The 26,365-nt window shown below is 32.7% G+C and overlaps 1 protein-coding gene across 1 annotated transcript; it reads left to right on the top strand.

Annotated features, from left to right (window-relative positions):
* On the top strand, window positions 1-24,526 carry LOC139697511 (probable Na(+)/H(+) antiporter nhx-9). The gene is made up of 18 exons (XM_071596243.1): window positions 1-292; window positions 1,816-1,861; window positions 4,844-4,885; window positions 5,799-5,879; window positions 7,314-7,395; window positions 7,672-7,699; window positions 7,795-8,019; window positions 12,014-12,196; window positions 12,342-12,423; window positions 16,229-16,324; window positions 16,439-16,560; window positions 17,393-17,595; window positions 20,387-20,476; window positions 20,562-20,627; window positions 20,700-20,800; window positions 23,132-23,387; window positions 23,500-23,704; window positions 24,135-24,526. The coding sequence occupies exons 1-18, from the start codon at window positions 1-3 to the stop codon at window positions 24,524-24,526; spliced, it is 2,592 nt and encodes an 863-aa protein (XP_071452344.1).
* Window positions 24,527-26,365: the final 1,839 nt, after the last annotated feature.

The following is a 26,365-nucleotide window of genomic DNA, read 5'->3' as shown; positions in this document are numbered from 1 at the left end:
ATGCTGAACTTCAAGTTCAAACTTGTGGTGATAATATTTTCAATCTTTTGGCTGAGCAACCAAGAATGTTTTTGCAATCAGTCAGGAGAGATAGCTGACACACTCACTGGAAATGAAACTCTCCTGGCAAGTGAAGCAGCAGAAGATGAACAGCAAATAGAAATGACGACTGAAAGAAATATTTCACGAAACTATCATGTTGGAATAAGTTTGGCAAGTTGGAGATGGAATGAGATTGGTGTATATTATACTGTCTCTTTATTCATTATTATCACTGGATTATCCAAAGTAGGTAAGTGTCTGCCACTGAGCACCTGGAACCGTTCTGACAAAAACTATCCTTCTGACTTTATTTAAACAAGATGTACAAGCATAAAAACAATGATTTCCTTTATGAAATTGAAATTATGGAATACAATTTTGCATTTTGTAAGGGGTGTCCATTAATTGCTTGGTTCAATTTGAAGGAAAAGATGTCTCTCCTAGAATTAGAGTGGAGAGGGCAGGTGATGGGAGGTTACAGAGAACATAGGCAATAATGCTTTTTCTTTTCTTATATATCTTTAAAAAATTAACCACGATTACAAGCAAGTAAATGCACATTTCTAGTGAAATTTCCCTGATGAGCAGTAACAGTAACACTAAAACTTTCCTAAACAGCTAATGATTAGCGGAGGTATATTGCATACAAATGATTTTCTAATGAAGTAATTTGATACTAAGTTTGCTTATGTGTATAACTAGACATCTTTTTTAAATCAGAATTATTAGAAACAATCTGTGGTCAGCAATTTTTTCAGAGTTCCAGTAACTACCAGTAAAAGATTTTATAATTTTCGAGTCCTTTGCTAGCCGTCAACCACCCGCACTCTTTATAGAAGAACCACAATGTACCTCATAATAAAAGTGCATGCCATATTTAATTTTAACTGAAATAAGAGTGAGAGAAGATTAAAATAGTTTGAAGATCATTACAGGTGACAGCAATTATTTCACAAAGCTACAGTTTGATGATTCATAAGTCATCAAAGTTCCCTGATGCAGAGGCTTCTAGTGATTCACCATTCAATTTATTTACACATTCATGACATCTAAATTAAACAGGATGTGATTTATAAATTTTTAGACTACATATTAAACTGTTTTTACAGGACTTTAAAGTTGATTAATTGGTTTGTAAAAGAGAATAGGTTAGGAAAACTCAAAATACAAAGTAAATATCCATAGTGAAATAATTATGGCATGAGCCATCATCAAAAAATGAGCACTAAATATGATTACTTCAAATAAATCTGTTTTTCTAACAATAATGAATGACCTCAAATAACAAAAGCGATCTCAAAACACCTTTCTATTGTTTACAATTCTTACAACTGATGAACAAGGTCCAAGGGCAAAATTTATGGAGTGAGGGGTATCAACATTCACTCCAAATATTATTGAGTAATTAACAGACTTCCTGACCACCGTAAAAATTGCCTAATTTAAAATCCATTAATATGTTAACTACAGTGGAGCAGTAAAACTTCCTGAAGTAATCCATAAGAAACAAAGTTAGTGAACAAAGAATCAAGAGAGTGCTCTGTATATGAAAGTATTATTGTACAGCCATTCTACCATTCATTTTAAGCTTTAAAGTTAAAGCATAAGCATTAATAAAAATATACATTACTGGTAACATGAAATCCTAGGTTAAATGTAGAGTGTGTATTTTTGAAGTTTTGATATTTCTTTAACGGCATATTTTGTCATATTCTCATGTAATCTAATAATTAATGTTTCACAACATATTTATAATATCATATTTTGTTTCAGCTTTTCACCATGCTGAATGGCTATCATCACGTGTTCCTGAATCATGGTGAATATGATTAAAAATTTAATAAATGCTTACATAAATGAAAATTAATTACTGTTCATATGTGTATAAAATTATAAGTCAGCTATACGCAGATCTGAAGTATCAAATACAGACAATTTTAAAGTGCTCATTAACCTCAAGGAAATTTTTAACCATACAAATTAAATATTCGTGATAAAATCAATGAGCTTGTTAATGGAAAATTAGCTACAAGTCACAATAATCAGGAATTAGGTTTGTGGTTTGTTTTTAGACTGCTCAGAAAATATTTTGTATCTACAATATTTTACCATATTATTTTAAAGGAAGTTTTTGCTTTGGTTTTTGTAAGTGGGACACATTTATATAGAATTTCATAGAGCAACTTTCAAAATCATAATAATACTCAATCAACTGAGACCAAGTTCAGTATGCATGATTTCTAAGAACAGTCATAAGTAAATGCACGGTTAAAATTGCAGAGAGGTAATGAATCATTAAATATTCACTATCTGGAAGACTCGGTGGTGGTAAATAATAGAGATAAAATAAAGAGGGTACCCTTTCAAGATGAAACAATGCATTTCAGGATTTCTTACATCTCAAAATGCCCAATTCCTCAACCTTCATTTCAATAAGATATATTAAAATAATTTACAAATACCTAAAAAAATCTTTTTGAACATTTTAATTGTCATTTAGTTAGTTGCATTGAAGGATATTTCCACCCATGTTTTTAAATTATTATAGAGTACAGTATATGGAGACTTGGTTAGAAGATTAAGAAAGCTCTCTAATGAAAATTTCTTGCAGAAAAACTTGATTTCAGAGCAACAATTTTTAATTTTGCTATGATAAATCATAACTTTCCAAAATTCTTATATTGAATAGAGAAACATAACTTATAGTATGAGGGTGGTAATAAAAAGCTCATCAATGGATGAGCTTTGGTTGTTACTTGACTTAAAAATTACTTTGGAAAAATATTGGGATCATTATGCCTATTTTCAGTTGTTCACTGATGTATTTTTAGATTTCCCATATGAATAGCTCACATTATGAGAGGTGCTTTCCCACAGTATACACTCCCGGTTAGTTGCTGCACAAAGTATGTTCTACTATGTTAGAAGGATAGACAAATGCTTAAAAAGTCATTTATCATTTGCCACACTGAATACACTATATTTCATATGCAATCACTCACATTCAGCAAAACGCAAACTCTTGGGAGTGGATGCAATGACATAATATTTTCTTCCTGAGCAGAATTTACATTCATGTAATGTTTCAGATACATTGAAGGATGAATATTTTAATGGTAATAGATGCATGCATGATTGGTGACCTTGCAATCATTTGCCACTACTCCAAACTGTCATTCTATTTCTTGGGGTCAACTTGTAAAAATGAATGAGAAGGTCCCAACACTAAAAATATACTAATGGCTCTTTATTGCAAAGTCATTTAGAGATTTGTCCTGCAAGTTTTCTTCACTTTGTCCATGAAACATTTAATATTGTTTTTCTACTTGCCGTCTTTTTCCACTAAACTATGGAAAACAGGGGGCAGCATGATCCACAAAACTATCGAAACACACAATGTTCATACTGCACTCTGCAGAGCGCATTTAAACACTCACACTGTCTCAAAGACCAAAAGAAAACATCTGAACACCATTATGTGCAATTAAGTTGCTCCATGAGAATAGAACATGTAATTTTGTCCTTTGCTAATTGGAGGGATCACCATCCATGTGTCAGTAGTTGATCTAGAGCCAAATACCATCGGCTACATTTTTAAATGTACACTATTTTTCTTTCTTTTTCCATGCTCAAGTAAATGGCATCCAAGGTGACAGACGATAAACATTTTCTATCCTTCTAGTTCACAACAGGATATCCTAGAAAATGTTCTGGTGCAGAAGTGAAGTAAATTATGTACTGTACGGTTGCCTACCTCCAAAGGTGACATGCTTATGAGATATTAAACATTTCAGTCACGGCTGAAAATGGTCATTTAAATCCAAATTGTTTTTCAAATAAATTTTTTAATTGATTGTCAGCCAACTCAGGGGTATTATGCCTAGGGAAAACAATTTTTTAACACCCTAATGTGGCATTTTTTCCTTGGCAGCTATAATAATTTCAATTATTCTCATGGTAAATTAAATTTTACTATGCAAATTTAATGCCAAGATATTTCGGTAGGAAGCTACTTCTACTTGGGTAAGCAGGGATTTAAATACATTAAAGGAGCAATTCAACTTCAACCAAGAATGCTTTATTATTGTACTTGCTTCCTTTATTTACTGAATACAATAAAAGTTGAAATTGATTACATCTTTGATTACCTTAATCAGTGGTAAATTCAAATATGAAAATGATGATCACCTAGCTTCAATAAAAGAGATAAATGTTTTTTGAATAAGTTTAAGGAGAAGTTCTGAAATATGAATGAGTCAATTTTTACATTCCTTCTGGCAGTAGCAATGGGATAATTAATTTTTAATTCAAACCTTTATTTAAATAGGAAGACCTTGGTGATTTGCTTCATTGAAAAATTTCATTAATTTGATGTCAGCACAATTTGGAAATTCATTATTTAAGGAACTTGAGCATCCAAAAATGCATAGCTATCCAGCAATTTTGGCTTTATTAGAAGAAAAAAACTTCATGATGCTTTAAGCAAAAGAATAAGATTAGTCCAGTATTTCCTGACTTCCAAATAAGTCTCCTTTTAACAAAATGACATCTTTAATACAAAATAATGCCTTACTTGATACGGAATGACTATGCATTCATATGGTTTTTAAACATGAAAATTATTCAATGGCTTTTCCATGGAAAGTATTTGCGTTTTAGTCCAAGAGATTGGGTATTATGAATGTGCCATAAAATAACCATTATATGTTGCCCATCCATGTTTCACACTGAAAAGCTCAAGTTGGTAGCAGGCATTATTATACATTTCAAATAGTGACCACAAAATATTTATTTCTTTCAGCCTATTAATCTCTGTTGGATTTGTCGTGGGATCCATAATATTGTAAGTATATTTGCCTATTATGAGGTTGAAATTAAACATAACTTGAACATATTATAATTCATAATGTACCCATACAATAGCAGGTGGTACAGTATGAAACAAGAGGATTGAACAAGCATTTAATATCTGCATTTGTATTTCTAACCTATAGAACATTCTCACCAGTCATATTACAGTTTGCATTACCATATCTTTCAATTTAGGTACTGATCCATTAGTAAAATCTATTTTCGACAATCCAATCAGCCTCTTAATTTTCCACGTCAATATTTCTTTTTACTTTGTAAATAAAACTAAAATTAAACTGGTCACATTACAAATCAATATCACAATTGTAGGAAAATTTCATAACAATTATTTTTACCTATTGTTGAAGATGACAAAAAGAATCTTCAAAATTCCAAGAGCCTTAACTCCTAGTGTATCTGCCCTATAAAACAAAGAGTTTTAGTCCTCTTTTAACATAAGTATGCATATGATTATTTCCATATATGTCTCTGCTAGGAATTAATTCAAATACTGGACAAATTCAGGGTTTTCCAGGATTAATTTAGAGCTAAAAACATGCATTCAGACCGGTAATCTAAGCAATATCATGTTTCATCTTCCTGTTCAGATTAGGCAAAAAATGTGCTCATTACAAAATGTTTTTAATTTCAGGTGGGTTCTCAAAATATGAATTCACTCAATTTTAAGGGTTGGGAAATGAAAATAATTGGAACGATAGGGCTTTGTGTTTAATTTGCTATGAAGTAAAGTTATTTTGTAATAAATTCATGGCCTCTCATGTGGTAAATCACCAACTTAAAGTTTTATTTTAACTATAAATTTAATGATTTAATGTTATCCAAAATCATGTATTTTAAAATGTTTGGATTTAATTGAACTAAATGGATTTACTTTTTTCCTCTAGCACATTGGTTCAAGCAAGGGATGCAGTTGGTGTTTTACCTTCATTCACACCACGATTATTCTTCCTCGTTCTCCTTCCACCGTATGTACTTCATGCCATCTGATTTTTAAAAAAATCTTATTATATGATAAGTTTATTTGGAATGAGTATTATTTTAGAGCCTACAACCGACTACCTATAAATTATTGAACTGTTATTCAGGATATTTGATTGCAGTGATCACTTAAGTATCCCTCGGTCAATAGATTTATGGCTGGGGAGATGGCACAATTTTTCAGTAGTCCAAGTCTATCCGCTAATCCAAGTCTAAAATACCTGAAATTACCACCCTACAATACCATTTATCTGCAGAAACATGAATAAAGTAAGAGAAGACATGCAACATGAGGGCCAATATGAAGATAAATTTTGTTAATAAGACAATAAGCTTTCAAAAACTCTAGCTTTATTTTAACTCACTGCAGTATATAAAATAATACACTTGTAGTTTTATCATGATTTTTGTGGTACTAAGTACTCAACCATGTCTCCATAGATGTATTCACAGCTTTCTTCCCAACCCAGAAGGTCTAATGTCTTTATCACCAGTCCTATGCTACAAAAACCACTCTCTTCCATATTCCTTTCCAAAGTCATTGACAAAAACTACACTGACTTCAACTCATTTGCCATCTGATCCTCTCCCCATCCACAGCTCCCCCTCATGGACTTAATACATCTTACCAATGAACACCCCACAACTCTCCGAAATGTGCACAGGGATATGATTTTATGAGATATTAACTGTTATTTTAACTTTCATGCCATGTTGACTGGCCGTTGGCTTACATTTTTATATATAAAAAAAAAATACTATCAAATACTATTCCATATAATTAATTTTTATGCAATGATAACACTGACTACTGATAAAATTAAAAGACAGTCTAATAAAAAAGGACTCCTTATTACATTCTTGTCATACGAATTCTGAATCCTATAGTGCCATATAAATGTGAGAGAATGTAAATATAAATGAAGAAATGTGGCAAATATTATTGCATTTAATTTAAGCAATTTTTATATCATAATTTTTATTCTATGCTTGCTATTATCAATTGCTTCATTTGTTAGTTTAATTCTGAATATTAATAGGTCAAAAATGGTTTTTGAAAATTAATAGCTTTTAATTTAAACTGGTTCTTTACTTTAAGCAATTGGAATACAATGGAACCAATCCCTAGAAAAATGTTGTTAGTCAAAGCAATGACTCTTAGATGTCTGTAAGGAATTTTAGTGGGGTACTGCTGATACTGATGGTACTGATGATAAGATTCAGATGATTTGTGGGTTAAATAAGATCAATTTGATTGATTCCTCAAAACTATCACCCTGGCTCATTATGCATATTACTACTACTTAGTTACACCTACAATGTGCTATGTGAACTTGTTGCTTCTAAAAATTGCTCAATCTTAAAATATGGATTTACACTAATGAAAATATTAAAAGAAAATAACATGCTTTTTGTGACAGGGTAATACTTGAATCTGCATATTCCCTATACAATGCAACTTTTTTTGATAACTTGCCCACCATTTTGCTGTTTGCAGTTGTGGTGAGTAAAATTAAATATCTTTTAAATGAAAGTAAAATTAAGTTAGAACTTTTCTTGAATAATTATAATTTCAATTTAAGGTCTTACATTTTTAATCAATATTTGGATTACTTTGTTTAATATGATGTATTCTAAATTTAGAGTAATTTGCTACGATGACATTTCATTATCAACTCCATTTTTATGTGACTAGCTTCAAATGAAAATTTAGATTCTATGCTATATGTGATTATTTTCAAAACTTGGATGGCTTACTTGCATACTTCTCTTTTACAGGGAACAATATTCAACACTTTTTCTATAGGTACATATGATGAATATAAAAAACATCTTACGTTTATCTTAAATGCAATACAACTAGAAATATTGCTTAGTATGTATTTTATTTCCATTTTTCAGGGTTTCTACTAAATGTATTGCACAATAATTCGTGGATGGGTGATTGGTATTCAGGAAACACTCCAGGAGAAGAAGTGGTTTTTTCAGACATTACGCTGAGTGAATTGTTAATTTTTTCAGCACTAATATCTGCTGTTGACCCAGTTGCTGTGTTAGCAATATTTCAAGAAGTTGGTGTTAATAAAGACCTTTACTTTTTGATATTTGGAGAGTCTCTATTAAATGGTAGGTGAGATTAAACTCATTCCAAGCATGATATGTACTACTATTAACACCATTGACATAGTTAAAAAGTATGAAATTTGATAATTAAAATGGTTTTCATTGAAAGCATGTTAGATTAGTGCTAATTTTCATGTGCATCCAAATCACTATTAACTAAAAAAAATTCTTGATATGCAGTTTGACTGCTCTACCTCAAAACTTTGTTTCTGCAAATCTTAGAAACTGGCTTTGCAAGTGGCCGTGATACTTGTGGAAATGGGTTTAAAGGTAAGTTTTGTGAGTGCCATCGAATTCATATCTTAGTCAATGTCAAATTTTTATGGCAAGGCAAGCCCTAATTTGTATATTGAATAATAGTATGAGTGATTTGGGCCACATTTTCTGTTATAACCCAATGAAATAAAATTTCAGGTTATAAATACCAAAACAATAAAAATACCAGAAGAGATGTTACAAAAGCAGAGAGGTGGTATTTCTCAATTGATATGATTATTAATCCTTAATTAAAATAAATGTCCAGTAAAATCATTGGAGAATGATGACTAATCACGTCACACCTGACTCACCCTCATTGCAAGAATGTTCGAAATAAATCAGCAATGCATTTTCAATTAATTGTAGTTCTTTCAATAGAAATTATCAATTAATTAATGGCTAATAGTAGCATTGAATAATAAAATTGGCAGACATAACGATTCAAATAATCAATTAAATTCTTTTAATTCATTGCAAATATATTGTACAATATTGCAGTGAAAAAACAACTTCACTACCATAGCAATGTAAATCAATGTGCATGCAATGTCTGATAACTAACAAGCAGCAGCTAAATATGACTGGTTTCACCTGTAGCCTCAGTATCTTAAATCTCTCAAAAGTATCAGTTTTCTGTCAATTTCAGCGTAAAATATTTTTATTTTTGATTGTCTAAATAAATACTCTAAGTATGAACTGTTATGCAATGCTTAATCATCGTGAATATTCTGTAATCATGATGTATCATCTGTAATGCAGTGTTGATAATGAGGGGAAGGGAGCCAGTGAGGGGTGGTTATGTTGAACAAAAAGTAGGAAGAAGATGTGTGGCAAACATAGAACAGGTGAGTGATAGAATATTATCAGCAGAGGATAACCAATGCATTCGGCCATTATTCAGGTCTACATGCCAACAAGTTACCATTCAGAGAAAGAAATAGACAGGGCATATGATCAAATAGAGAAAAAATTGTATGCCCCTCGGAGGATACATTTAATAGATTTGGAAGACTGGAATATAGTGGTGGCTGAAGGGATACATGGGAGTGAGGTAGGATGCTTAAGAACAAGGAATGACTATGGGGAGAAAGCAATACATTTCTGCAGGAGACGGTTTAACTATAGCAAACACTTGGTTAAACACCAAAATATACATAGATACATGGAAAATGCTGAGGAATTCAGAGATACATCAGTTGGACTATGTAATGGTCAGGTACAGATGTAGGAAGAGTGCAATCAACATGCAGTTTCCTGGAAAACGATTAGGATTCGGATCTTCATTAAGTAGTAATGAAGTGTAATGACAGATTCAAGAGGATAAAACAGGGTAGAAAAGTGGGTAAATGGAATAGTGAAGCATTTACAAGAATGAAAAGAAAGGAGCACCTGGAGACCATAGAAAAATGTATGTGCAGGAAAAGCAATAATTGAATCATGAAAGATTCAAGAGAGATGGAAAGAATACATTAGGGATCTGTATGGTAAAGATATTAGGCCAGCATATGTAGACATAAAAAGAGATTATGAGATCGATGGGGACAGCTTTGGCCCAAGCTTACTCCATTTTGAGATGGAAAACTGATTCAGGAAATTGAAATGAAACAAGGCCATAGATATCATCCCTGCAGAAATGCTTAAGGATTTAGGAAAAAATGGAAGTTAGTTTTAAGGGTTAACTCCTTGCATACATGAGGAAGGTATTTGGCAGGAAGATTTCAAAGACGTTAAATATAGACCTCTCATCCCAAAAAAGGGAAATTCTACTGTGATAGCTATTGAATTTGATTTTGCATGTAGCTAAGGTGATCATTAATGGATGTAGCTATGATCATTAATGAAAGAAATGAGAGGAAATTAAATGACTACTGAAGGGAATGATCAGTTTGGTTTCAGGAAGGGGAGAGGCATGAGTAATACCCATAGCAGTAATGTACCTATTGGGCCAGAATTTTGGGCAAAGATGGTCCAAACAGTAGGGGTGCAAGACGAAGAATTGAGTTAGGCAAAGCAGCTTCCACAAGGAGGTGGAAATTGATGGCAGGGAAACTGATTAAGGATTTTAAGAAAAGATAAGTGACGAATTTGGCTAGGAGCATGGTCTTGTACGTATTGGATACTTGGTTTTTGAAACAAGATGATAGGTGTATATTGGAGACTTTTGAGAGATGTGGGTGCGGAGAAGGGTGGAAAAGGTAAAATAGATGGAAAAGAAAACATGAATTGCTTGCATGAAGTGTTTTTCCACTTTGTCTTTCATAGTGTTCATGAATGATTTTAGGTTGTTGACATTGTAAAATGCTATCCAAAATTGTTCCCTAGGGAAGAGGTTTGCTATATTTAGTGAAATCAATCCATCATAAGGGAGTCTACACCATTTGTAATCTTTTACATCCATATTAACAGATTTAAACAAAAGACTGTTTGTTTTAAGGGAACATTTTCTGCGTAGTATTTCTTCTATTAAATTTTCTTTGTACCCATTTTTCACTGCAATATCTTATATCATCTTCAGTTCATGATCAAAATTTCTTTATGAGAGTGGTATGTCCAGCAGTCTATTTAGTAGGAAATGAAAAGTGGATTTTTCATTTCCTGCTTAACTTAACTTTTGAGATATGTGATGGCAGAAGTTCAAGGGGATGATGTGGTCTGTGGCAGTACTTTTATGAAAAAGTGTACTTTTATGAAAAAGTTGAAGTTAAACAAATGGCTTGAGGAGCATAACATGAGGAAAATTGAAATCAAACATGATATAAAACTGAGACATATAATTCAGAGATGGGTTACAATATGAAATCCATTCGATATCTGATTTTCTCATTTGTATGTGAAATTTAAACCTCTATTAATTACGTTAGAGCATGCATGATGGCCAGGAGTTATTGATTTGCTCTAAATTCAATTACTCTAGCTGTAATCCATTGACATTTTCCTCTCCATGTACCTTCTACAGTCACTTCAGCAGCATTTGCTAGTTGTCTTACTAAGGTGGCACACCCTCATTATTACATATACACATGTAAAGATTTTTAATTCACAAGTTTAGATTGAGAATTATGCAACATTTGCTCCTTCGGTGATCGTGTACACCTAATTTCAAAAATCTATGAATTCTAACAATCCCTAATGCTTAATTTTTTTATTTAATGCCATATAATAACAAATATATCTAAAGGAAATGAATACTGATAATCACAATCACCAAACTAGAAAGCCTGACTATATTTATACACTTAAAAACCAATAAAGGGTGTATACACTGAACAGTTCACAGGCTACAGGTATTATTATTATTAGAGTTGACAGCCATTTACCTAACCCATTAAAAGATATTATGCAACTCCAACTTTTCAAAACAGAAGCGTTATTTCACAGTGAAATGTGATCATAGTGCTAATAAATATATGGAACAGTTTTGAATATTTTATTAACTTGTACATTTTTATATTATTATAAACCCGGTGAACTTTTTTTTGTGCCTTAACGTGTAACAATATACCTGCTATTTGTGTTCTTGGTGAGCATTATTATATGATATTCTCCTAGACCTATTTCTACATGCCTTATATCATGTATCTTTTCCCTTGTAGTTGGACAAACAATATTGAATTTATACATCATCAATGCATCACATTGCTCACATTATAATTTTAAATGCTCTTAGAAAAATTCAAATAATGTATACAAACAATTAATTTAGGTTTATTTCCTAATTCTAATGTTCTCTTTTTTCCAGATGCAATTACGGTGGTACTCTACCACACAATGGTTGCAATGGCAAGTAAGCCCACTATTGACAGTATGGACTATACCATGGCAGTATTATCATTTTTCACAGTCAACTTAGGAGGAATGACAGTGGGAGTATTTTTTGGTTTATTTACAGCTGTCATCACCAAAACAACAAGTGAAGTTCGCGGTGAGTTATGAAATTTGATTATTATAAAAATTGAGCTAAATAAAAAAATGTCAACTACAATAGTAAATTCTAGTATTTTTAATATAAATATTAATTTATATAAAATGAATTAAAGTAAAACGTTTACTTATATGTTTCAAGACAGTGGTGGAACCATTGGCTGTGCTGGGAATGGCATATCTTTCATATTTGACAGCAGAATTATTCCATTTTTCAGGAATCATAAGGTAAATATATTTAATGATTAAGTCACCACCTATAATTATACTAGGGAGAGTTATTTGGTCCTTCAACTCTTTCTCATTGCTAAGTTAATCAGAACTTAAATGAAAGGGATCACGTCATTACATTTAATAATGTTAATATATGCACTTTATTGCATCAATCATCTTTAAATCATACTGTACTGGGCAAAAGTACTTACTTTAAAGAATAAGATTTGCATAATACTTGCTGTAGTCAGGGTCACAAGAAGTAATGCCATCCTGTGAAAAAAGTCAAAGTAATGAGCTCATGTCAAACTTCCTTTCCTAAACATTTTGAGATATTTGGCATGGGTGTTTCCTTCCCACTGCCTTAATTACCTTTTCCTGACTGCTTTTTCTCATAATCTTGCCCCTTGATATTCAGATTTGTCATGTAGTATTCCTGAAGCTCAGTGATTTATGTCAACATCACATGTCATTTCTATTTAATTGGCCAAATATTTTGACATTAAAGTTCTTCTACATTTTGTGTGAATCTCATGGTTCAATTAGTATGTCCGTTAAGTCTCTGTTTGCATGGATTTTTCTTTAATTAACTTTTATTTTCTATACATAATGTTTTTTTCTGTCTCTTTAAGTTAATCATATCCATGCACCGCTCTTTTGCCATGTTTTCCTCACCCTTAAGTTTTGTAATTTATTAGCTTTATTTTTTTATTTTATTCATTCTGAATGTAGTGCAAAGTATAATAACATACAGTATGATAATTCCAAAAATCAATTTTTTTCCATTTCCTGAGTATTTTATTTCCTTTAATTTCGTAATGATATTTATAGAAAGAGGAGGAAAGTATAGAGTGTGTTTTACAATCATTTGGATCATGTTCTGATATAAGACATGTGGAATCATGTCATAAGAACTCAAGGCCTTTCAGTTTGTTAAGACACTAGCATAAGTTTGGGATATGTTGGTAAAATTCCATTTTCAAGTGGGAGCAAAGACTTCAATTCTTGCTTAGCCTTTGAAGACTGTATGCTCTTTGTCTATCACCATGCATGTTGATTCCAGACAACATGGCTTCTAACTAACTATGGCATGGCTAACATGGCTTTTGGCTTCCTCACTGGTATATTTAGGACAAAAGAACAGAGTAGCAATGACACTGACTAGTCAACTAAGAATGGGTAACTTTGACCTTAATATTCAAACTGCAAAAGTGGTGAATTTTTTCTGCCTGGAGCAACAAACACGGTAAAACCAGGGAGAATGGAGCTGTAAAACAAAATCCTACCACGCAAGAGAAATAACTCCCAGCCAAATGATGAATGAATAATGTATCACCCTTTGGCTGAGAAAATATCATGATTATCAGCTATGTTTCTGAGGACTGACTTACTGCAACTCCTTTTCTCCTCTTAATCCTTAAAATGCCTTATTACATGATTCAATTATTCCCTTTTTTGACTTCCTTCATCCTTTTTGACTTCCCTTCTATTACTTTACCCACAAGTTACTATGCACTCAAATATATGTAGCGGGCTTGTTCTTCTTCTAAATAATTTTACTCAGGCTTCTTTCTTCTCTGCTGTTCATTCATCATCTTTCATAAGTACATTCCCATTGCTTCAAGGCTCTCTTTTCTGTTGTTGTAACTGTCATTATATCACTACCATAAGAATAATTGGGGGGGGGGGGGGGGGAGGAATAGGAGGGGTGGTGGCTAGAACAAATTTTTCAGAGAGATTTCTCTGAGGGGATCATGCCACTTTCAGATTAAATACATAGAGCATACTATGCTTGTTATCCTTGCTATGCTATATTAATGCTTGATTTATCCTTGATTTTGTTACCTTATGTAGCCACTTAAATTTCTATATTTCACCATATTGCTTTTAGACTATCCCTCAATGTAACCACCAAATTTAAATTTATGGCACTTGCTGTGAAACTACATCCTGTATCCTGCATTCCATAGAAAGTTCCAAAATAGCCTTACTGGGATGGAGGTTTTTGGAGTGAACCCCAAAAAATATTTCCATATTGATTAGTTATAACAATAAAACTGGACTAATTCCATGTGCCACTTCTACTTGATAGACATAATGAACAACAAATATGGTTTGGAGGATATAAGATGGGCTTGAAGAAGATTGGAAATTGACACCACATAGCTGATAATCTGTTGGATCTCTAATTGGCTTGGTGGTTTCCTAACTTTAGCTATGCAGTTGACCTAGGAATGCTGCCTTGATTACACCATGTTCAATAATATTTATGTAAAATGTTTTAGCTGACCCAGAGTATTGATTTCATTTATGCACTAATTTTAAAATGAATCATAAAAATGAAATATTAGGATACCTTGACTTAAATTTGGCAATTCTGATAGAAATTCAAAAAGAGGTACCCATGCAGTACAATGAAATGAAGTGTCATTTCAGGCATTACCTTTGCTAATAAAAGAGACGTTTCATGATATGGAGGAATATCATGATTAATTAAAAATTGGCAATTTTCCACAAAACTCTTCTAATATGCTGAAATTTGTCAGAGCACCTACTCTTGAAGTTACTTACATTGCTGAAGTCACCTCAATTTTGTTATATTATTTTTACAATCCCGTTGCATCTGCGAGCGGTCAAAACTGAAGCTTTGAGTGCACGCGAGTGCTTCATTCCTCATCCCTGTAATTGGCTGGTTCCCTGACCGTTCTTCAATCACAAGGTCTGTTACACACAGTGAAAAGAGAGAGATATGAAAAAATAATAATCATGTCCTAGCCAAGAATTATATTTTTGAGCCATGATTGAAGCATCAGAAAAAAGGGGTAAGTGGATGTCGAATCTACAAAATCTTTCTCATACGTACACTGCCAAGTGGCCCCCTGTACTAAAAAAGTAGAGCAAGTAAGCTTCTGGCCCAAAGAGTAAATTTCAGATACCAATAATAAACTGTGTTAGGCATTGCAGAGGGTGATGGATTTTGAGGGTGGATGGTAGTGTTACTTCTAGCAGCATTAAAAAATTGGACTTACCGGAAGACATAGTATAAAAAAGCTTTATGCCATGATCAAGTGAACATACTCACTAATTTAGCTTTATCAGACAATAGATTTTTACTTTGCATATTATTTGATATTTAAGGAATATGATGGTAAGTGACATGTACATATTGATAATAAAACATGCAAATAAGGAGAGGTTTTCTTTCATCCAATCATCTAGGTGGAGTCTTAGAAATTCTTATTTTATACTGCCTTAGATATCACAGACTCAAAAAATGTCTTTGATAGCAGTTAAAATGTCAATTATGAAGTTATTTGATTGTGCTTGTAATTTAATAAGCTGTAAGCAGTTAATACTTGAAGCTTTCACTGTCACAAATGCCTATGTTGTTGACTTTGAATTTCAAATTTATCTTGGGGCATTTTTTTATGAGTATAGTTTTAGTTGGCACTAATGCAAATTTATAGTATGTAATGAAATTTTATCAGTTTGCCTAATACATATATATTTACACAGTGGTAATTCTCTCTAAGCCATAGAAAATTGCAGTTCAACAATAGAGTTATAAGGCTTGGCAAATATGAGCCCTATAGTCATTGTACTAGCCTATGGATACTCTTCCAATAAAATTAAAACTACATGTTTGAATAATGCAATTTTTGAGACGATGGTCACTATTTGATATATTGGAGAGAACCATAGCAATTAGGGTTACAATAATAGCTTTTTGTACAGTTAAAATGTCATGAAGAGTAGCATCCTTAGTTTAAAATTATTTCATCAAACCTGTTGAAGTCACATATTCATTTCTGCATTGCAGCATAATTTTCTGTGGACTACTTCAAGCCCATTATTCATTCAAGAATATTTCAAGTAAATCATATGTGACAGTGAAATACTTTACAAAAATGGTAAGGTAAGTAAATTTGATATATTTTTCAAAACAAAATCTAATATTTGAATGTTGATCTCACCAGAAAATTATGAAAGAACTTAGTGATAGATCTAAAATTTTGGCTTTTCTTTCAAGTGCAACCAGTGAGGCTGTGATATTTTTATTCCTGGGCACTGTATTATTTAGCTACAAGCATGATCTTGCATCTGGATTCATCTACTGGTCCATTCTTTTGTGCCTCATCTGTAGATTTATTGGTAAGTTTGGAGTCATCTTAAAATACAGGGTGCAGCAACATAACTTCCTTTTTTAAAAGCGTTTTGGGCTAGAAAAAAGGAAGTTATCTTTCCACACCCTGTATGAAGCCACTGTGGATAACTATTAAACTAGCAGGTAGTTAGAAGACTCATATCATACCATTCCACTTAAAATTTGTGAATCAAATTAAATGACGGCACACCAGAACTGAAAGTAAAAAAATTGATAGCTTCTCAATATTTCAAAACTATATTAAAATTTGAGGCAGCAGTATCCATAGAAATTTCTCATGCCTTAATTACAATATCGCAATTTGTTGAGGCAGTCACCCACTCTTGAAATGACAGGGAGAAACAGTGAATTGAATGAGTGGAAATGTATTTTTACCAATAGTGCAATTAATGCTAACTAGAACACACAAAAAATAACCTGAAAAAGCATATAATTAGCTATATTTCTCATGCTATGAACAGTTTAATACAATAAGCATAATAAAATGCTAGGCATATTTAGTTCAATATCCTAAAAATCTATTCTCAATTTTACATAATATAGAATTGGATAACATATTTAATTGGGGTATGCAGTTAAAATACAAAAATTACTTTGTAAATTAACCATTGAACAACTATAATGTAAAAATGACTCTATAATTTGATATGCAGCTCAATTTCCTTTGGATGCACAAGATTTTATGATGTGAACAAAAAACGTTCAATGGGCTAACCCTTGAATGTTTTTTGATCCATATGACTTTGTCTCTGATTACTTCCATCCCAGGACACAGCATAAAAAATGCTCTCTCTAAAAAAATATTACATTTTTTTGCAGGCGTCTTTGTCCTAACTGCAATCTCAAATATGTTTAGAATGAAAAGAATCCAATTACAAGAACAGTTTATAATGGCATATGGTGGATTACGTGGTGCTGTAGGGTTCTCATTGGTTATAATGCTAAATGATGAGGAAACAAAAGCAAGAAGCGTGTACGTGACAACAACACTGGCCGTCATCCTCTTTACAGTTTTCATACAGGTAATATGATATGATTCTAATGTTCCAATAATGCAACTTTTGCCTTTCACAAATTCATTAAAATTAGCTGGCATTATAAAGCAGGTGCAAAAGTCATGAGACCTCAGAAGCACTGGGAGTATATTTGTATACGTTAAGTTTTGCTTTAGGGCTCCATAACACAATGAACTTTCATTCTAACTAACTATTCCTAATTCTAACTAACATTCTTCCTAAAAGAATCACCATTTTGTACAGTCAAATAATTTATAAATGGAAACCTAATATGTTTAAAAATTGTAGGAACGCTGTGCCATTGTCACATCATGGAGCCTCCATGAGTGGTGACCCTAATTGTGAGATAACTGTGCTTTCGCAAATTCCTACAATTTTTCTTCTCTTTGCTTTTATAGAAACCTAAGACCATTTTGATTTGTCACTATTGAACATTCATATGATTGATTCATACACAGTACAGAAACGGCTTAGCACAAATTTCATGTTAACTAGAAAACGATGAATAAAAAATTCAAGTGTTTATGCGCAGGTAATGGAAAATTTCCCATAGCAATATATTTCTCAGCATTTTTTATGGTGAAAGCGTAAAGAAGTAAGACCGATAGTATATCCAAATCACAGCATAAACCATGGCATTATAACATTTCATTTGAATACAAATGATGACACACATGAAATCAGGGAAATTTTCACTGAAAATGAAAAAGTCACAAAATGTCACATTTGTTCACTATTAAAAGGGAATTATACTAATTTTGAGAACGAGAATGTGGATTATGTATCAATCCCACAATGTAAAATAATTTCATAAAATACATGTACATAAAATCATCAATAAATTCACATTATTAAGCGAGTGGATAAATTCTAATAAATCACTTTTGGAGGTGACAAAGATTAATTTTTGATTTCCTAGACTTTGCTTAGTTTCAAACCATCTATATTTCATAGCCTCTTGCAGTATTTAGTGATATTCCTATTAACCCTCAAAAATATTTTATCATTCATGGAATAACTTTTGAATCAAGTTCCATCATAAGAATGAATACTCTGAAAATAAATGCGATAACATGTAAAGATACTCAAACTTTAGCATTGGTAACTAGTTTATAAAGGCAAACTTTCTAAACTAGTTACCAATTCAAATACTCATTATACAGTTACACATAAAACCAAGGTATCTTCTACTGAAAGACTAAGGATATTTTTGCTTTAAAGGTGATTACTTACCTTGGAAAGTAAAAAAATGTAAATACTTGTAAAAACTAAGCATTAGTTCATAAAATAGATGTCAAAATATTATGAAATTAATACCATCTAAATCCAATGGTTAGGATATTTGTCAACTCATATGCAAGAGAAAAACTGAGCTAGTAGCCATTTCCTTTAAACCAGTGGTGGTTGTGCATAAAAATATGCTTTCACATCTTAAACACTATTCAGGCTAAAGAGAAATACATAACACACCCAAAATACTGAAGTTGCTACTCTAACGACACTGGCTTGTGTTATTAACCCAATGCTTGGGTGCCCAAGGTAGAATCTTGCCAGGTCACATGAAAGAAGGGTGCTATTTATGGGGCATATACCAACCCATAGATCATCAGTGTACCACTAGTCTGTTATTAAACAAGTTTCTCTTCCATTCACACAAAACATCAGTTATTTAGGGATTAGAATCTCAGTTTAGAAGCAAATTTAATGTCCAGGGAAGCTTTTACCAAATTGTAGCATAATAAATTTATGACTAGTTAACCAAACCTGAGAAAATGATATCCAATGAAGTAAGTACCAGGAGAACTTCAAAATGTTCACTGCAGCATGAGTACATGAAAATCATTTTCCTAGCATTAAGGATAATGGAATATTAATCATCGGTGTCCTGAATGTAATCTTTGATGAGTGGTTTTTGAGTTGACACAGAAACTTAAAAAACAGTGATTACTCTACCTGGTCATCAAATATGTCAGCACCAAAGAAAATCTGATTCCAAGTAAAATTTGAAAATAAGTGGTGGCATTCTTACAGATTTTTACAACAGGCCATCAAACCATTTTTTATTCAGAAATGACTAGTAAAGGAACCATGAATTTGTGCTTAAAACATGTACTCAGGACTACATGAAGCTTATGTACTAGTTTTGTGAATCAGGGAAACCATATACCTAACTAATAAAATGACAGAGGTAAAATTCTTATGGAAGGTGAAGTTTAAGTGAATACATGGCAAAATTATTTTGAGCAACTTTAAGAATGACGGGTATATCTGTATGAAGGATTACATAATGATGAAAACATTTTGATGATGATGAGAGTTGAAACTCCATGCTCATTATAAAATTTGATACTTGAGTAAAGGAATTACAGCCAAACAAAATCAGTCCATTAATTAGAGAAATAATCTAAACAATTAAAAATATTGCAGGAGAGAGAATGTGCTCAGGGCTGCCATTCAAATTAACATGACAGCAATCCACTTTGAGGCTTAACTTTTCAGAATGAAGATAGCAATGCTCATTTAATAGTACAGAATAATGTGAAAATCAAACCATTGAAATAAAATTGATATTCATTTAAACATCATTATACATATCTATTTGACAAAAACACATTGTGATATGCTTTAATAAAAATACACTATGAACATTGTAAATCTTTATGCCAAGAGAAAATATCTTTCTTCTATCATGACAAAACTTCTTTCATGAGTATTTTTTTCTTACAGCTTCAGAATTTCTCATCCATACTTTTCATCTCAAAGAAAAGATAATAATATGTTGTGCTTTCATTTACAGGGAGCCACTATCAAGCCTTTGGTAAAAGTGCTTAACATAGAGATATCAAAAGCAAGACATAAAACATTAATTGGAGAAATCAATAATCAAGTAAGATATTACGATATGCTGTGGTCAAAGAGTAAATCATGGACTTAATACAGTTTAATATAGACTTTTTCTTTATTGAGTTTAGGTTGCAAGTCACTTGATGGCTGGAATTGAAGAGATAATTGGATTTAAAGGGAATTATTACTTTAAGGTAACCTTGAAGAATTTAAATGAAGCATGTGCTCCATTAAAATGGAAAAGTAATGAAAAACATATTTTACAGAGAAAATTCCTGGACATTGATGAAAAATATTTGCATAAAATATTTTTAAGAGATAAAAGTGAAAACCGAATCAGGCATGTATTTGAAAAGACTTCCCTCAAGTAAGTTTTTTTTTCTTTTATTTGTATAGTTAATCTGATTAAAATGTCATTCATTGGATTTAGCATAATACCTAAGAGATAATCTAATACAATAAGGGCTTATTAACAGATGGGAATATTTATACGTAAATCATTTGTTTTTCATGAGAGGTCTTGAAAAATTTCTTCTTGCCAAATTTAGGCCACAAGTCTTTACCTAAAAGTAAAATGGTAGTAAATCTGTAACTGCTTGGCTGTAATAGAGGTTATTAGTTTAAATGCTTGGTATTTTTGTAGTTCCAATTGATGGCACAAAACTTATTTTATTAGATGGGAAAGCACAACCTTCAGGTAAAAAGCCCTAACAAAAAATTGAACCTTTTTCCATTTGGTTACGACAATTTGCATATCTCAAACCATGTTTCAAATAATGTTTACAACAACCTCAGAACCTTTCCTCAAAATACTACAATTAAAAATGCCAAATAAAATAACACTGATATTAGCATAAAATTTAACAGTTTTAAAATGTTAAGATACAATTAACATTAAAACCCTAAAAACCCATGATTAGCATGCCAATAAATGATCAAATATTCACACGGAGATTAGAAAATGAAAATCATATTATATACTCTTATATTTTGTAATTGCTAAACCCCATCTTTAGGACATTGACTTGAAACTTGAAGTTTAATGTAAAAAAATATGGATGATTAAGTTGACCATTCGGTTGCTGCATATACTGTCAAGCAAATTTTTTCTTCAGAGCCTACATCATCCCCTTTCTAGAGAAGGTTCTTATTAACAGATTCACCAAAATTGCACTCACTCAGTGACCTATTTCCCTGACATTTGAATTAAAATATAAAAAATATTTCCATTCACAAACCAAATGATATCTTCTCATAGGGAAAATCATAGTTTCTTGAAATATTTATTGTGAAAAGATATATGCTTAATTCATTACCTATATTTATTAGTATGTGCACTGGAATCCTAATTATCTGCAATGCATATCACCATGCATGAATGGATATTCCATCAGATTTGGAATCACAGACCAATCCCAACAGTCTATCCCCAAACATCCAGAATGAAGGGAGATACCTGTATATCTCATTAACTAACAATGCCAGAATACAAAAAAAAAAATAATAGTTCCAAGCAGACAAATGGCAAGACATGGTTGGAAGAGAGAATTACCAATTTGAATATTCCTATTTGATTCATGTCATAAGAGCATTACAGAGCCGCAGATTATGGGAATAATCTGAGAATGAACAATACAGATATCATTTGTTTTATGCAAGTTTGAGTTAATGGACATATCGTCTCAGTGTAGGCATAAGGAATACTGTGTTTTCTAAGGAATGTGATTAATTAATCATATCCTGCCTGCCTAATATTTTTATTGGGATATTTTTCATGGCTGTTTTGCTAAAAAAATCGGCCATCTAAGTGCACCTTCAAAATATCTCTCTGAATATTCTTTGACCCTTTCATGATTCCCAGTTTTTTCTTTGTTTTTAAGTTTGAAGTAGTGTTACTAGGCCACAGCGAACTCAGAAACTCGATTGACATGGTTCTAAGGAACATATATATACTAATCAAACATTTTATTTACTTGATTCTGTGCCAAGTTTGTTCCAATTCCCTCTTTCAATGATATCTGTTTGCCCTGGCGGCCAAGTGACAAACTTAAGAGTATATGCAATCAGATTTCAAAGTGTATGGAAGGCATGAAATTTGAACTTTCAGATTAAGACCTGTGAGATCTGTACTGCTGGTAGACTCCACTAATGAGAAGTATTCGACTGATAGATTTAATTTTGCAAGGAAAAATCTGATTGGAAATCTATTCATGTACGTCAAGATATTTAATGAATTGAAAAACAGAGATGATACAAAATGAAGAGAAAAGGCTAGCCAGTATTTACAGTAAAATCCATATTTTAACCAACATTATTAATGTGCCATAAAATTGAATATTGAGAACATACTAGGAATAACAAACAAATGAACATAACTAAAACAAATAGAAAATATTTATTGGCTATGGATAAGTAAGTTTGCTGGATGACTCATCATCTTAAATCGAAATTTATGGATAAATCCAGGGGCATTACCAATTTCAAAGGTACTACTTGTCCAGGATTCTTTTGGTGAAGTCAGGTGCTGTTCGCCAGCCCTGAATTCAATTTTTTGGATCCTTTCCTAGAATTTGTTCCTTTGCTTCCAAGAAATGAGATGGGGAAAATCTAACTCTGTTCTGGAACTACCTAGCAATTTCAAACTTGAATGAATGAAGTTGGACTATTTCTTTCTAATTTTAATTAAAATCTTTCACAGTCATCACTATGCCCACCTGTATGGACCAATTACTCTAGTAGAAGACAACAAAATTCAAATACTACATGACAACCCAATCCCAAAAGATACAAGGTTAAGCTACATTCCATTTGTGGCAGATGAATCATCACACTCTAAAAGAGCTAGAAATGCTCAATCAGAGTTGTTTTCAGGTGTTGAATTAAGGAAAAAGGATCCTTCAGAAGTAAAACCAGGGCTGTTGATGAAAGCTTTCCAGAGCAGCCCATTTCAAAAGGTAAGGATTATTGATACTGACACTATGTGTCATAATATTTTCTTCCTGAAGTTAAAAACAGGAAGAATTGTAGCTGATTAATTATTCAACTAATCATGAAAAACTACTGCAGTATTTTCAAAGATATAATCCCAACCTGATAGAAGATGACAAACAGGAGCTTTATGAGCAATTGGCACTCCGGCATAAGAGAGCTAAACGAATTACTATTGCGGCATATAACCCATATCAAGACTCAGGAAAATCTGATTTACAGCCAATCTTGTCAGATAATTCAGATGAAAGTGTAGCAAGCATTAGGAGGAATGTACGACCTGGTAAGACCCTATGCACTTGAAAACTTGAGTTAATACCACCACTAATTCATGCACATTCATTTCATGCAGTTTTAACTAAGATACAATTATTGAAAAGTCTTCATTCTTAAAATGAAAGCTAATGATAATCTTACTTATAAAAGTATGTAGTGAATTTACTTAAGGAGAATATGTACTGATTCCTTAAATATTTCTTCTTCACTTGGCACTACCTCCCACTGCACATCTTCAAGGCCTTGCTTGACAATGAAAGATACATCAGTTTCTATTTAATTGATCCATCTAAACAGATCATAATAAATAATCCATTTTTTCTTCCATTAGGTTGAATTCATAGTTTATCAATTAGAAAAAAATAATTAACATGCATACAAAAAACAGAGAAATAAGGGAGACAAAATAAAAATTCTAAAATATTGATTTTACTTAGGAAAGAATCATCCTTCCTCGTTGGAATACTACTCCCTTCCTCAACATACTTATGAAGAAGCAATAGGATTTGAAAATATTATTAAGAGAGCAGAACGTCGCAGAACTATCGGCCACACAGGAGTTTACACAGCTGACATGGGCACAGTGAAAAGAATGACAGATAGTAACTCTGGCATGGAGATGACACCAAAGAACGAATTACCAGGCCACTCATTTGAAAACGAACGCCCCCAATCTACTGAATCCAAGGCAGGATTTTCTTCTGCAAACATGAATGCCCCTCCACCTTTATCAGAATCATCCAATGAAAGAGATATGATATTACAAGAGAAGCTACTTTTGCTTGATTCAGATAAAACAGATGATTCTGAAGATGAGTCTCCAGTTTAAGTCGCCACTTTTATGCAATAATTTATGAATTAAATTTTGTGAAACTAGTGCATTAAGTTAATATGTTTGAAATAAATTTACATAAAATTCACAATAACTTTTATCGGTTCCAGTTTGTATCGAATATTTTCAGCTACCCTGTACATTTTATTAGCATTCCTCAGCACAGCAGCTTCTCAGTATTATTCACAAAGAGACTTCACTTTATAATTGACCTGGACAAAAAAAAAATTCTGTCAGGGTGAGATTGCCCGGACAATTCACCTATTGTATTTCTCACTCCTGTAAAAAAATCACTTGTATAGCCCTGTGGTACCCCACATATTTTCTTAAGTACTTGTTCATTTTTTTGTAACTGGTAAGTTATACCTGGTGCCTTGGTCTGATTACATGCTTTTTACGATTGCTGCAAGAGCAACTCACGACAGTTGAGTAAGTGACATGGGTATAAGTTAATTTATTTCATTATTTATCAGTATTATAACATTCCAATGCACTATTCCTTCAGACCATTTTTTTATAACATTAAGAGCTTGGTGATTCAGTGTGCTATCAGGTTTCCATTGCTTCTATTTAAGCAAACAAAATGAATCTTTTCCAAATACACAAATGATAAACAAGGAATGAGTTTGGATCTCTAGCATTTACCATTCAGTACTTACATACAGGCATTTATGAGGGTAAGGTGAAAAGTTCTCGGCTTAACACAGAGATGGCATTCCAATCAGTAAATATTTATGATTCCTGTCTGGGTGCATGAGTCATCAGACAAGTTCCAACTAGTTCTCTCAAGTAGCTTGTTTATACATATTGTAGCAGCAGATGTCTTTTGCGTTTTTCGTTGAAATGGAAAAACTTGAATATCGTGCCGTCAAAAAAGTCTTTGTCTTGGGTGAATTAACCCTAAGTAAATTCATCTGAAGTTGACCAAAGTGTATAGGGACTCTGCTCCCTCAATGTTAACCGTTAAAAAGTGGGCAACTAAATTTAAACGTGGTCGCACATCCCTCGAAGATGACCCACGTGAAGGACGACAAAAACCGCAACCACACTGGAAACCATCGAAAAGGTGCAAGATATCATGCTGGACGATATGTGAGTGAAGGTGGGTGAGATAGCTATGGCCGTGGGTATATCAGAAGAAAGGGTGTGAAACATCTTGCACAAAGAATCAGGGATGCTAAAGCTCTCCGCACGGTGGATGCCACATTTGCTGAATGCCAATCAAAAGCAAATGCTCAAGCGATTTTCGCAGCAACATTTGGACCGATTTAAGAAGGAACCGACCAATTTTGTGTGGCGATTTGTCACCATGGATGAGACATGGGTCCACTGCCACACGCCAGAAATGAAAGAGCAGTTGAAGCAGAGGGTGGAAGCTGGTGGCTCAGGGCCATAGAAAGTCGATTGCATCTGCCGGAAAGGTCATGGCCAGTGTGTTTCGGGAAGCGAAAGGGATCCTGTTAATTTATCACCTTGAAAAAGGCAGAACAATTACAGGAGAAAATGACTCCAACCTTCTTGAACAGCTAGATGCCAAAATTTGCAAGAAGAGGCTTGGCTTGAAGAGGAAAAAAATCATTGTACACCAGGACAACCTACTCACATCGGTGCGTAGGCATTGGGAAAACTACAGAATCTCCTGGAAGGAATACTGATGTTGGAGAAACGCTGGAACAAGTGTGTTGAAGTCAAGGGAGATTAGGTAGAAAAATAAAGTCATTTTTAAACTGAAAATCGCAGTCTTTCATAGTTAGGCCGAGAACTTTTCACCTAACCCTCGTATTAGAACCTCAAACTTTTTTACAACTTATTTCATTAATGTAAGACTTAAAAACA

Source organism: Hetaerina americana, unplaced genomic scaffold (genome assembly GCF_022747635.1).
Source record: "Hetaerina americana unplaced genomic scaffold, ioHetAmer1.1.p SCAF_79, whole genome shotgun sequence".
Lineage (NCBI taxonomy): Eukaryota > Metazoa > Arthropoda > Insecta > Odonata > Calopterygidae > Hetaerina > Hetaerina americana.
Note: the sequence above shows the minus strand (reverse complement) of the source record. Positions and strands in the feature narration are given on the sequence as shown.

Excerpts from the sequence above, each read along its gene's own strand:
- LOC139697511 (XM_071596243.1), top strand. The coding sequence starts at position 1 with ATGCTGAACTTCAAGTTCAAACTTGTGGTGATAATATTTTCAATCTTT. Across the intron at positions 17,596-20,386 it reads TCTTTACAGTTTTCATACAG|GGAGCCACTATCAAGCCTTT; the intron begins GTAATATGATAT and ends TTTCATTTACAG. Across the intron at positions 20,801-23,131 it reads TTTGAAAAGACTTCCCTCAA|TCATCACTATGCCCACCTGT; the intron begins GTAAGTTTTTTT and ends AATCTTTCACAG.